The 13905-nt window shown below is 36.3% G+C and overlaps 1 protein-coding gene and 1 long non-coding RNA gene across 2 annotated transcripts in view; both read right to left on the minus strand.

Annotated features, from left to right (window-relative positions):
• NDUFS4 (NADH:ubiquinone oxidoreductase subunit S4) overlaps positions 1 to 13905 on the minus strand; it is a 47113-nt gene that overhangs the window by 3304 nt on the left and 29904 nt on the right. The window contains exons 3-4 of the mRNA XM_061364985.1: positions 5234 to 5406; positions 1241 to 1314 (exon numbers count right to left, since the gene is read on the minus strand). Of these exons, the coding sequence (XP_061220969.1) occupies positions 1241 to 1314; positions 5234 to 5406 (247 nt within the window). The remainder of the gene's footprint in view (positions 1 to 1240; positions 1315 to 5233; positions 5407 to 13905) is intronic.
• Positions 8711 to 10634, minus strand: LOC133218506 (uncharacterized). The gene is made up of 2 exons (XR_009727183.1): positions 9353 to 10634; positions 8711 to 9319 (listed from the first exon to the last, which is right to left on the minus strand). It is a non-coding gene; the product is annotated as an uncharacterized LOC133218506 (long non-coding RNA).

Consider the following 13905-nt stretch of genomic DNA (forward strand, 5'->3'; position numbering starts at 1 on the left):
AAGACTTCTGAAGAAGCTTACATTCCATCTGCATTATTTCTGGCTTTAACTCAGTGAAATTAATCTTCCTCACATCCACAAGCATTAAACGTCAGTCCTAGGCCTTTAAGGAAAATTTAATTGATTAAAAAAAACCACCCCAAACAAAACCCCAAAAATGAAGAGAAAAATTCATACCATTACATAAAAGGACTGATGAATATGCAGAAGGCTGAAATTATGGATACTGCTTGTGGTACTATAATTCTGTGAGAAAATACAAGCCTAAATAACCAAATATGTTTACAGATAGAGTTCTTCTGATACATCATTAGCATTAAAGATATTAAGTAATTATACTGATTTTTCTACCACCTTTTTCTCAAATATGAACAACCATCAAGTGTTAAGTGTTTAGACTTTAGTAATGTACATGGGGAAAGTTACATATAATTTCTTCAATGTACAACTTCTGCAAGGGGGCATTGGAAGGGGAGGTTCTGATCTTCTCTTTCAGTTGAGACTGGACATTAGGAAAAGGTTCTTCACTGAGAGGGCGGTCAGTCCCTGAAACAGGCTCCCCAGGGAAGTGGTCGCAGCACCAACACTATTAGAGGTCAATAATTGTCTGGATGATGTTCCTAGTCATATGACTTAGTTTTAGGTAATCCAGCAAAGAGCAGTGAGAGTTGGACTTGATGGTCCTTACGGGTTCCTTCCAACCTGAGATATTCTATGATTCTATGATACAAGCAACATGGCCAAAAGTGAAGTCCAACATGCTTACTTGGTAGTCACCTAATTTTAATTTTTTCTAATTATTGCTCATTATTATTCACAAGGGTTCTGACAGTCTTTCCTTACCCAGAATTCAGATGTTCATATTAAGCTTTCAGACAGAAATCCCACTCCCATGTAGCAGGAATCCCTAGCATAGGATACTCTTAAAGTATTAATATTACTTTTTCGCCAAGAGCCGAGCAGGCTCAGTTCTCATTCAAATCACAGATACTGGCAAAAGCATTACAACAGTAATGCCAAGAAACTGGATCATTTTTCCAGAAAGTAGAAAGCCTAGGCTCAATGCCTTTAGCACCACAGGAAATATCCACCTCACCCTTTAGTTTTCCTCCTCCTCAAGTGGAGCACTGATGGTCTGCCAATATTGTGAAATAGAGGGAAGGTGCTTTATTCTTGACTCTTGCTTTTGTTAGACCAAGACTGTCTACAGAAAGATGAAACTGTCATACCCAATACGTACCATTTTTTTCAGCAAAAGCAATGGCATCTGCTTTAGTAGAGAAAGTAAGAACCATGTTGGATAAAGGATCAGCTCTGTAAGAAATCAAGATGAGAAATTTTAAGCACATCTGAAATACAAAATAATTATATCTGTATCTCAAAAGCTAGTCAAACACTCTATTACACTACTTTTTGTAATATACCACCTCACCAGCCATTCAGAATTTTTACTTGTTTCCAAGATTAACACACTCTGCAGAGTATTGTTTCAGTCTTTCAATCTGTTACTCTTCTCCCAGTTCCTTGCAGAAATTATTAGTGTATTATATTATTATATTAGTATTTTTAGTTTTTTATTAGACAAACATGTCTAACCACCTGCTAAGGCTATAGTAAGTGATCTGCAATAATCTTTTCATTTTAAAGCTGTCTCCTTTTGGACGACCAGGAGGCTTAAGTTAATGTTGAAGATTTCAAGGAGACCTGGAGACTGTAGAGCAGCTAAGGGAAGAACAGTCTTAAACAGAAAAGACCAGAATATCAAAGTGATCAGAGTAGGAATTAATCAGAGACTGAAAAGTACATAAAAAGCTTCAAGAGTTCAGCTTTGTCTGAGGTCACACAACCTCCACAGATCATTGCAGTACAGCAAGCACATCGAAGGCCACCACTGAAAATGAAGCTCAGAAATGAAAACTGCTAGCTAACTAAATACACAGTGGTCAGTTTTAGATGATTAGTTATTCCTCCACTGCATTACTGAAAGGAATCAAACAGCTTTGTGTGAAAAAAAGGAGAAAATCTCAGTTAAAAAACTAAACTGCCGTTTTGTTGCTATAAAGGCTCACTTTAAGAACAGTAACAAAGGATGAAAAAAAGGGGTTTCTAAAAATGAATTTACAAAATTTCAGACAAATAAAGATACTGGCTGTAGCAGCACAATGACTAGATAATGCTTCCTTGAGACGACACTGCATAGGAGTCTGAGGAACAACCGGGACAAGAAGACCAAATTGCAACAAACTATTGAGGGAGCTGCCTCTCCACTGTTCTCTCTTTGAAGCTAGAAGGGTAAATGAAAAGAAAAAGCAACCAAAGATACAATGAACTCTCTACAATAAAGGACAAAGCCTGTGACTGGCGAAGGGGGAGTGGAAGGGGGAATCTAGCTTCCAGCAAAGACAACAATGTAATTTTATCTGATGTACACATGGAAAAATGGAGTTTGCTGTATATCCAATATATTTCCCAATAAAAAAGAAAAAACAAAAAAGGATAAAGGCAGAAATTACACCTTCACAACCTACTAAGATGTCTCTCTTACAGACATTTACAGATCCTTCTTATAAATGTAGTGAGAACAATCAGAAACAAAGAATTACTCCATGATGCAATCACTGGAGAACCAAGTGAACCAAATATATTGCAATACTGTGACATCTTTTGCTTATCATTCTTCTCTTCCACGACTGGGGTTGGAAATACCTTCTCAATACCACTAAGACAACCATAGAATCATAGAATAGTTAGGGCTGGAAAGGACCTTAAGATCATCTGGTTCCAACCCCATTGCCACGGGCAGTGACACCTCAAATTAAACCATGTCACGCAAGGATCTGTCCAACCTGGCCTTGAACACCACCAGGGATGGAGCATTCACAACTTCCCTGGGCAACCTATTCCAGTGCCTCACCACCCTTACAGTAAAGAACTTCTTCCTTATATCAAATCTAAACGTCTCCTGTTTAAGTTTTCATCCGCTACAAAGAACAAAGTTTAAGTCTGAAGTGTACTGAGAGATGAATGCCTCTGCAGTACTGCAAGAGTGGCAAAAACTTTCCAGAACAGAGGCAGTTTGGAAATGAGTAATGTGCAGAAATTATTTGCTCTGTTTTCATGTGGGATCATCTCTCATCCAATCTAAATGCAGCTTTTTTTTTTTTTTTATTTCTTCCCATAAATGGGCTATCCATGTGTTTAAACTTGTGATAACCTGTGAGTGAACTGGAGCTCAGGATGGCCAGCATGATGTCCCAACAGTGTCAGCCATAGCAGTGCTGCAGGATTTCTTATGCATGCCCTAACTTTCTCAGTCACTACAAACTCAGATTCCCCATTTTGTTCTCTTATGAGATCTTTTACAATGAAAACCATGCATTTCCCCTGTTTCTTTGTTCACAGCTTTATAGTAAAAGGCGTGCTCAAGAACTGTCCATAGGCATTCCTGTACTGAAACTTCGACATTACAAAAAAAACACCCAACAAGCCAAACCAAAACCAAACTAACCACAGGTCCATTTTATTTAGATCTTCAACTGAATAATTTTCACTGGGAAAAAAATACATACAAGAAACAGCAAACTCAACAACAACAACAACAACAAAAAGCCAACAAGACTCTAAAATGACAGAAATACAGCAAAGACCTACAGGTAAATAAGTATATTGAGTTCAGAGGAAAAGAACTCTAATCCCTAGATTCTAAAGGGCTCTAATCCACTAATCCCATTACATTATTCAAAAGTAAATGGGAAAACTTCTAAATTAGAACTCTTCTTTGCAGAAATTAATTCTGAAAAGAAGAAACTCTTCTTAGGTGTTTCTGGATGTTGAATGAGAATTTGAAATTACCAGAATGTGCAGCACTAATAGCTTTTGTGAGAATTCCTTAAAAAAAAACTGAGCAAACTAGTTTACAAAACCCTTAACCTAGCAGTGTCAATTTTTAACACAGCACTTGCTTTTGGCCTACCTGGAGCTTGCTTACACAGGAAATATCCTTTTTCCACCCCAAAATAAAAACACATGCAGAGACAGAGTCATTCAAAACAGCTATTCATTTTTAAATTCCCGCAGTAAACTCACTCCAGGACAATTTAACATACAGGTAAGCCCTTAATACCATGGTTTATTTTCCTGGATGGTTTATTTAGCACAAATGGTTTTAACTGTTAGAAAGGTTAAAAGCCATTGTTTTGACTGAGATCATGCAAAATCCCACCCAGAAAGTAATTTGTCTGGGGAGGTTAAAGTCAGTTAAAAAGCAAAGCGGGATTAGAAGAAATGTTAAATTCAACCTGGACTAAAGCAGGTGTTACTGGCACCTGCTTCACTCTGATAATTTGTGCATGTGACTAGACACTTGGGGGGCACACAAGACAGGAGGCAAAGGTGCATTGCTGGTCAACAGTCTATCCCTTAATTAATCTAGGCCCTGTGAAACAACCTGGTCGTTATTTGCTAAATAGAGTAGTTGCCTGCAGTAATTGAGTCATCCAAGGCATACACGTATTAAATCACTGACATCCTCAAAAGAAGAATTTAAATATGCTTAAGACGAAATGGTGAAAAACTGCAGGACGTGCTTAAGATGAGGTCATTGTTATACACAGATTTTAAAATAGCCATTTTAACAGATTATTTTAGTAGAATTAGTATTTTAATTCATATTCAGTACTTTTTCTCATCTAATGATAGTTGAGCTTGGCTCCCCTAGTCCTTTGCAATACCAATACAATTGAGATGTTACAGGTGGTGAGCCTCCTCAACTTTACAGGAAACCAAGATAACAGGAAGACATGATTACATGATTTCAGAGTTAGTCTGAATTAGTATTTCTGGATACATTTATTTTATAAATAGATATTTAAAAAAAAAAAAGGTCTAGAAGCTTAACCAAATTTAGAAGATGCCAACTTTAAGCTGAGTAGCATTTACTGCTTAAGGTAACTAATAACTTCCTTTCCCTGATGCTGCCATACAGTAGCATCACCACGAATGTAATCCTTGAAATTATTAACATATTTTTCAAACTCTTCCAGATGATGTTATGAACTAAAATCTACATTCAAATGAAACACATCATTAATCATATGACTAACAAACCCAGTGACTTACACTGTTAAAACACAGTAGGTATATGGTAGAAAGGATATTTGAAACTTAAAATCTGCATGACTAGTTAAGAGCCAAATGCAGAAAAAAAGTATTTCCAAATTCAGTAACTACTCACGTAGATGCCCAGCCCATTAAAGGGTTCTCCCAGCGCTCCCTGTTATCAAATTCCATCTTCCACTTCTTCGTATTGTTAACACCTGCCTGCATTGCATTACGTGCCGGAACAAAAATGTGAACTTTCCTGGTTTTGATGTGCTCATCTGGAACACCAGTTAAAGCAGTGATATCCTGTGAAAAACACAGTGGAACTTGTTAAAAAAGGGTTCACATAAAAGGTTTGTAAAATAATATTGCTTATGTATTTTTACATAATTTCATGCTTTATTAAGCTACCAAAAAAAAAAAAAAAAAAAAGAAGCGAAAAAAAAGGCTGACAATATCGTACAAGTTCAGCTACATAAAAGTGAAGTTAATACACGCTGGGGCTTCTGTCATCCTGCTTTCCCTGGCTAAAGCAGGTTTTGCTTAGATTATTCACCTGAACCTGTTCATCTCCAGGCTACACAACTTGCTAGAGTCAAAGGACAGACAGGACATTCCCTCCCACCCTCTGACTCCAGCTGCAAAGTCAAGACTGCTCCAACCTGCACTAGCTAAAGAAAATCTGGCAATATATAAACTCTTCCTTCTCCCTTAAAGAAAACATTAAGTGCATGAAATATCAACAAATCCCAAATTTTTTACTTTACCATTAACAATCTAAACTTCATATAAACAGGTCTATTCACCAAACTCTTAGCGGGCCAACTATGTGCTGCACTGTAAGGGCTTTCACTTGGGCTTAAGTCTGTAGATAATTAAGAGGCACCAACATCCACACTGACATAAAAAACTATGCTTAGCATGAAGGAAGAGGCAACAGGTTATCTTTCACACAATATCCCCATAAAAGTGAAGAGCAGGTGCTAGAAATCAGTTTATCTCTCTGTTAGTGATTACATAAAATTAACCCCCCTCGTCATTTTTCAAGCTATGCATATCAGCTTTTGAGAGTCAATTCTTCTGATGTTCAAGAGAGGAACATCTGGTAGTGGCAACATTCTTCAGTATTTCTGTGAAGGACAATAGGATTCAGGAGATCTGAAACTTCAAAGAAAAAAAACACCAACCAACCCCAAACCAAAACGAAAACCACAGGCATTGTAACATTGTATACAGTCAGTAGTAGGATGCTCTACCAAGGTTTGGCTTGTGAGTCCTCAACAAATAAACCTAACAAAGATAAAAACTGAAGGATCGCAAAACCAGCTAAAAAATATTAACTCAGTTTAACAAAGAATAAGATAGGAAAAAAACCTCACAAGAATTACTGTGAAAAATTACCCTCAGCAGCATCTGATATAATCAAAGTGAACTTTCTCGCTAAAAACTAAACAGTAATTACATAAAATTAACCTGTCAGTTCACCCTAGGAAAGAGTGAAATCAAACATCAAATCCATCTCTAAGGATGCTAAACTACTCCTGTTCTTTTCACACTTAAAAGGCCAGTGGGAGCTCCTTGGTCTCCCTCCTTGCCTCCCCTCCCCTTCAGTCCTCTCTCCAGGAACAAATAGTAAACTGGTAGAAGTCCAAAAAAGTGCAGCAAAACTTTGGGCACACTGAACTCATCTCACCAGTACTGCCATGGCTTGAATTAGAAGGCAAACAAGTTTAAATAAAACTGTGGCTTTACATGTCTGTAGCTACTAACTTTATGGGATTTTGTTTTGTGGCAATCTTAAAAGCTCTTGGTGCTGTCACCAGATCATCTTTTGAAATTAGGCAAGTCTCATTTTTCATTTTACTTCAAAAAATAAGTTTTAGGAGGTCAGTCCCTCAAAACTACACAAGGGAGCAAGTTTAAAGCATTTGACTTGTATTTGCAATTAGAACAGCAGGGGAAACAAACAAGCACGCAAGCTAATTTTCCAACTTCTGACACTTCTACACAGACGACCAAAAGAAACTGTCAAAATATCTCAACAGTTCCATTATAAATGCTTTCATCAGGACCAAGTAATGTTTATTTTTAATATGAGTCTAGCAGTGATATGAAAAAGAACCACGACCAGTCACTGGAATGTTGCAACATGTATGTAAAACACCACCTGCCAGACTGGCATTTCTGAACTGAAGCTCAAATCACAGTGTTAGAAGGCAATAGCTTTAAGTTTTCTTACTTGAATTGTCAAAGTGCTTTGTTTAATGAAAAGATTTTTACCTGCAGTAGCTTGGTGGGGCTTCAATGTTTCAGCTTGCCTGTTACTAGGAATAGGCTACTGTATTAGCCTTTATTTCTGTATTTAACAAACATGCTTATTTAGAAAATGCAAGCACATTCACAAAATATTATTTTTCCCCTCTGAAATAATCTGCTACATGCAAAAATTCTAGGCTTGTTATCATCAAATGCCTCCAAATATGCAAGCTTCAAAATAGCTGAAAACTATTATTTTTTTTTTAGTATTATTATTCTCAGTAACTCGTATGTCCATTACGAATTTTATGCCTCATATTTAGAGGGGTTTTAACTGCTCCAGAATTAGCCAGAATTATTAAAAAAAGATATCATGTTAAATACCATTATGGACATACAGAGTTTCCTCTTTTGAAGTCTCCACATCAGAGAATCATAAAAATACTACACACCAGTAGATACAGAACACAATCTAAAGCCCAGTAAATACTGTACTTGTGAAGTAACTGTAGTAAAAAGAATGCTTAGAGTTGTTCATCTGGATGAAAATAAAAACAGAACTGCAGACAAACGGTAAGTCCCTTCAAACCATGTTTTTTCGGGCACTCAGTTGGCTCCAAATCAAAGTTATTTCACTAATAATATAGGATTCACCCCATAAAAATCTTTTCAATGTGAAAATTAAAACCTGCCTACTTTCCAAAACTAAAATATCTACATGGTATTGCTAGCTCTTCATACGTTGATTCATCATAGCTAAAGTTTCCGTGCCTTCTGGGAATATAGCAATCATTTATTGATATCTTCCCCATTTTGAGGCTGGCAATTGAACAGACAGTTTTTAGGACAATGAGTTTCTGGTTTCTGAAGCCCAAGTTGTCCTGACAAAATCACTGTTTTTGCCTGCTGTAGACATGTAAGATACTGTAGCATAGCTGAGCTGTTGCCAAAGATATGGAATAAAAAGGCTTGGCATCTATCACATACTTGACACCTAAAGAGCACAGAAGCTCTAAAATTCCTATTCCCTGTAGGCGCGCTCTTAGTCTAGACAAACTGATTTCTCACACTTTTAAAATGCATTACAACACTCTATTGTGATCATTTCATCCACACAGCTCCAGCTAGTGACAGAAGAACCTGTCCTTTAAGCGACATTTCAATGGGCTAAAGCTCCCGCTCTAAGATGCCATTAAAACAACATAATACTTGAAAAGAACTATGCTGCACTGGGTTGAACTCTTTACTGGGTCTTCAGTTCTTTGTTCTGAGTTCAAGTTCTCATTGAAAATACCTGTGAACCAACTTTCCAAAACAAAGATGTTTTTGACAGCTAGTTTCACATTACTATCTCTTTTAAGTGTTCCATACTGAATTTTGCAATATTAGCATATTAAAGTATTAGTGAGGTGTTCAGCATTCACAAGTCTAAATAATAAGGTGACATTATAAAAGGCTTGAGATTTGAACTGTATAGGTTTGCTTTACTAAAAATTAACAACCTGCTTCACATTTTTAACACAGCCTATCATCTAAAAGGTGCATTTTAACATTCCATTTTTCTTAATATACAGAGGGGAAGATTTAATAGCAGCCTATTGTTCTTATTTTTATTTTTAATTAAAATACCCTTTTGAAGCACTTTGGCTTTTCTTAGAATAAGCTGAGAGGGTCAAACCACTTTTTTTTTTTTTTTAATAGCAGAAATCACATTAAATTGCTTACAAAAGAAGAGGAGGTTTTGTCTTTACTATAACTTACACTATCTGAGAACACCTGTCATACTGGAAAGCCTTGTAAAACTGTTCTGGAAAGAGTAATATGATGCATGTGCTATCCAGCAGGGAAAAAACTGGTTCACAGAGGCCGTGTCAATGAAAGCATGACTTTTAAAGGAACCAAGAACTTCCTTCTTTAAGGACTCCACTAACAGCCCAAATTCCGAATGGGACAAGAAATGGAACTCAGGGGAAAGGACAAAGTAATGAACAGTAACTCTGTTAACTCAGGGGAAAGGACAAAGTAATGAAAGCATCTCTGAAAACTAGTGTTTTTCAATAGATTGGTCAGGTGTGCATAAAGGAGTCATGTTTCTCCTATGACATTTCTTTCCATGCATAGACTAAAACTGTATATAACCACTATCAACTATCTACTGTTAAGCACACACCCCCCCCTTTTTTTTAATAAAGGAAACAGGGAACAAGTAATGGGAAGTTGATGTCAAAACACAGAAAAACCTCCCAGCAAGCTTCCAGCAACCACCCAGGATTTAGAGTCTTGCTAGCCGCTCTCTTTTCAATACCAGAATTTCACACATTTCAATGACCATTATGACTTCAAAGAATCAAATTTTCATCATTGTCCGTCATCTGCCGGTTGATTTGTATAAAGGAGTTCTTCTGCATGCACTCCAGACAAAGGACTCCTTACTTTCGTGGCTATATATCAAGTTTAAAAGTTCTGTTTGTGACAGTTGTGTCTGTGGTAAATTAGGGTAACACTGAAGGAGTGCAGCTGCTCTGCAGGAACCTCCTTTTTGGCATCATTTCACTTAAATAAAAACTGAATAATTAGCCTCTGCCTTTATTAAACCGCAAAAATGCCACTGGCCTTAGTAATTACTTCCGGTTGCCCCACCTACTTAACCTCAATAGTTTACACTTGTTAGAAAGGAGGGAAAGCAGAAGTTTTCTGTACTTTATAGGAGTTTACAACAGCTTGCTCTCTTCCCCACCCCCAGCATGTTTTACCAGACTAAGTGCATAAAGTTTTGGTATAAATTCATGTTGCAATACACTTTCTTTAGGAGCTGTTATATCAAAGCACAGAACATCTTGCATAATACCCACAAAATAGCTGCTGTGAAAGTTGTTTTTTTACTTAGTGTGCTCAGCTGCTTAAGCTGTAACTCAGGATGAGAACATTTACACTTCTACACTTCAATACAGTATTTCTGAAACAAATCTAAGAGAACAGAACCTACTATGCAAATTTTGAGTGGAAAAATGGAGCAGAATGAACTAAACATGGTCAGGCAACATTTACCTAACAGCTACAGACATAACAAGGGGGAAAAACGCATATTTGCCCTTAGGAAAGTCTGTATCACACAGAATACCGTTTTCTTTTAGGCTTATAATAACTTTGCATTATCACAGTAATCTGTGAACAACATGGTGTTACCCATAATATGTTCCTCTTACCTAACCATCCTGCAGATCAATTAATGAAGTTGAGAAAAGGAGTAAAAGAACCATACTTTAAAGAGGAAGCAAACATTGTAAACAGGTTTCAGTAATAATAATGGCTGCATGAATGCATCTATTAAAAAAAAAATAAAAATCTTTCTTCATAGGCAGTTTTGTGGAAAACACTAAAGGAAAACCAGTCATGAATAAAAATATATAAAGTGGGTCTAACTGAAGCAGAAATGGAATCAACACAAGTCCATTATAATACTTTTTATACTAACTGGCATTATGCAAAGTAAGGCTCAGCATCCAAAACAGCACAACATTTGCAAATGTTGCTAGCCTCAGCAAACTTTATTCACCAGTTTGCATTTCACTGCTGAGGAGATATTACTTGTAACAGCCACGATGGCTAAGCATTCACTGCTCTCAGAAAACCTTGAGAACTTCCATGTCATCATGTCTTTTCCTTCCACACACACAAGTGGCTGGGTTTTTCTAATTACCTGTGAGGCACTTAAAAATACAATTTTCTACAGCATACAACTATCAAGCCTTCTTCAAGAACTTCACAATCCTCAGGTAAAAAAAAGTGCAAAAAAAACCAATTAGCTAAGACTACAGTAAAGTCTTTAAACCATAAACTTTTAAATAAAACGGAAGACAGTCTTAGTTTACCTGTATTTAGAAAAAGAATGATAACTGAACAATTGAAATAACCTGATTCCTCTCAGAATAGCTTACAGTTATGGCAATACTACTTCAATGCCATAAGGAACCATTTCTTAATTGAAAAAAAAACAACACCACACAAACCCCAAACAAACAAAACCAAACAAACAAACAAAAAACCAAACAAAAAAACAGGCAGAAAGTTTCAAAGGTTAAAGTAATAGCAGCTAGGGCTCACCTAGAATAGAAAGTTTTGTACTGAATCCTCTGATTAGTTCAATTTTGTATGTACTGTTAAATAAATATCATACTGTAGTTCACTTGTAGTTCAGTGACTGTATATTCTTTTAAACAAAATGGATTCACTCTGCAGTTCTATTTATGCTAAAATTCCTAGTGTAAGTCACAATAAGCAGATTGACTTGTAAAACTAAACATAATACTTAAAGAGTATCTTGGTGATTTATTCACTAAAGATAACTCTTTAACTTGCAGTCTATAAAATGTAGCTTTGATCACGGACATTCAACTAGCAGCTCAGGATGTTGTCTTCCATATCTTAAGTAAGAGCCAAAATCAAGGCTACTTTTTCACATTGGAAATAATTTGGGTGCTTTTTGTGTGTTTCCAATGCCACTTTAAGTCCTTACCTTTAACATTCATTAAACTTACCTGTATTTACAAAATAAATCATAAGCATATGAGTTAAATGAATTTTGTGCAGTTGCTGTTTTTTCAGGAATTCTGCCAGGAAGAAGAAAATTAACAGTTCTGACTATCCTTATGCTCATTTGTAAAGCTTACAAAGCTTCATTTAAATTAACCATTAGGAAATTTTCCAAACGAAGGGCACGCAGACTTCCCAAATACAAACACCACTTATTCATCATTTTCAGCCTTTGGGGGAGAAGGAGCCCAACCTGTCTTAAAAGTGTGTCTGGGCTGTTTTGTAGAAAGGTCTCTTACCAGTTCAGGCTGCAAAAGATCCAATGGAAGCAGGATGTTCAGAGCCTAGCAGTGAACTGAGACACTACTTACACATAAAGTAGTACAATTGCTGCTGTGAAGCAGGAATACCCTGGCCAATTCACACTTCAATCGGTGGACAGCCAGGTCTGAGTTGCTGAGTTCAAATTTAAATGTTAGCAAAGTCTAAAGACTTGATAACTCTGGTGAGATTTCCTAGGATTAATTCATAAGAGAGATTAGCACTACACTATATGAAACATTCATTGTGAATTCACTTTTAACTAGCTAACGATATCCCTGGCCAGCAGCTAGAGTAAGGAATACTATTTTTTTTCCTTTTTTTTTTTTCATTTCATTATTGTGCATTCTGGTGTTGTCTTCCTTTCACCTCCCAACTCCCTATTTCATAGTAGCTGTGAAACACCATTTAAGGGTTAAGATTTAAGAAATTATTTAGTCTTTATTTAAAAAAAAACATCAAAGGTGGGGTCAAAAAAAAAAGGCAAAAAGTACTGTTTTGAATACTAATTTCACAATACTAGCGTATGGTCTTCTACTAAGAACAATATTGAGAAATCCTGAGTTCATGTAAATCAATGCCTGCCTTCACTGTGATGCATGTATCTATTCTTTACAGGTCTTTTGTAAAGAAAGTGATTTCTTATAAAGAAAGATCTTTGCCACATAGTAACATGTGGTGTGAGGCATACGGGAGAAAACCAGAAGTAAATCCCCAATCAAGAAATGCAAATTTAGAGCAAAATCCCTGTTGGTACATGCTTTTTAGAAGACAAGTTGCATTTAAGAAACTACAAAGAAGCCAGACCTGTTAAAAGCTGTTCCTTACCCTAATGCAAGATGTAATGCTTCTATGTAATATGCATGGACTTTAAAAGTGGAAAGCAAGTGCTAAATAGTGTACATAATTTCCATACACAGCAGGTAGTGATGCAAGAAAAGAAGTGACACAGTTACCCTTGCTAAAAAGATGAACAATAGAGAACTGTTATGCAGTGTTAGCATACTGAAGGTCTATGCATCAGGGATGTTGCGGCTATTAACAGCTTAAATGTTAACTGTATTTTCTTAATTAGTGCATACAACTTTTAAGCCTTAAAAGTGTTTTAGAAGATTCTTTTCTGAAAGTAACACAGTCATTATTCCCTGGTGGGGATGCAAAGAGTTGATGAGGCTTCAACTGTTTCAACATCATCAATAAAATACACAGTATTAAGATACTGAACAAAACCAATTTCTTTTACATTTTTCTTTACTGTTAAAACGAAGCTTTCTATAATCTCTCTCTAAAAAACTGAACCATAACTAGAATATATTAGTGTTACTTCACAAAATGTTTTTAGCTTGTTCTATCTAGAAGTCTGTCCCTGTAATATGTGCTTTGGCCTTCATATGCTTGGCCTTTAAGGTTACTTACAGGACAGAAATCATGATCTTACACTAATGCAACAGAGAAGAACCCATCACCAAAAACTACAAACCAGAAGAGCAATAATAAACCACTAGTGCAAACTACAGTTTTACTCTTAAAAAAAAAAAAAAGCTTCTTCCTGGTTAAGATGCTACTCATCAGTGAAAACTTTAAAAGATGTAATCCATGATGATAATGCTGGCCTATACAGAAAAATACTGCTATGTATGTTAATGAATATATGTGCACACCTACAAAATGAATCCGTAAGAGAAAACTCTCCAA

The sequence above is a fragment of the Neopsephotus bourkii genome, unplaced genomic scaffold, assembly GCF_033783945.1.
Source record: "Neopsephotus bourkii isolate Nb327-2 ecotype Australia unplaced genomic scaffold, CSIRO-AGI_Nbou_v1 NB_1263, whole genome shotgun sequence".
Lineage (NCBI taxonomy): Eukaryota > Metazoa > Chordata > Aves > Psittaciformes > Psittacidae > Neopsephotus > Neopsephotus bourkii.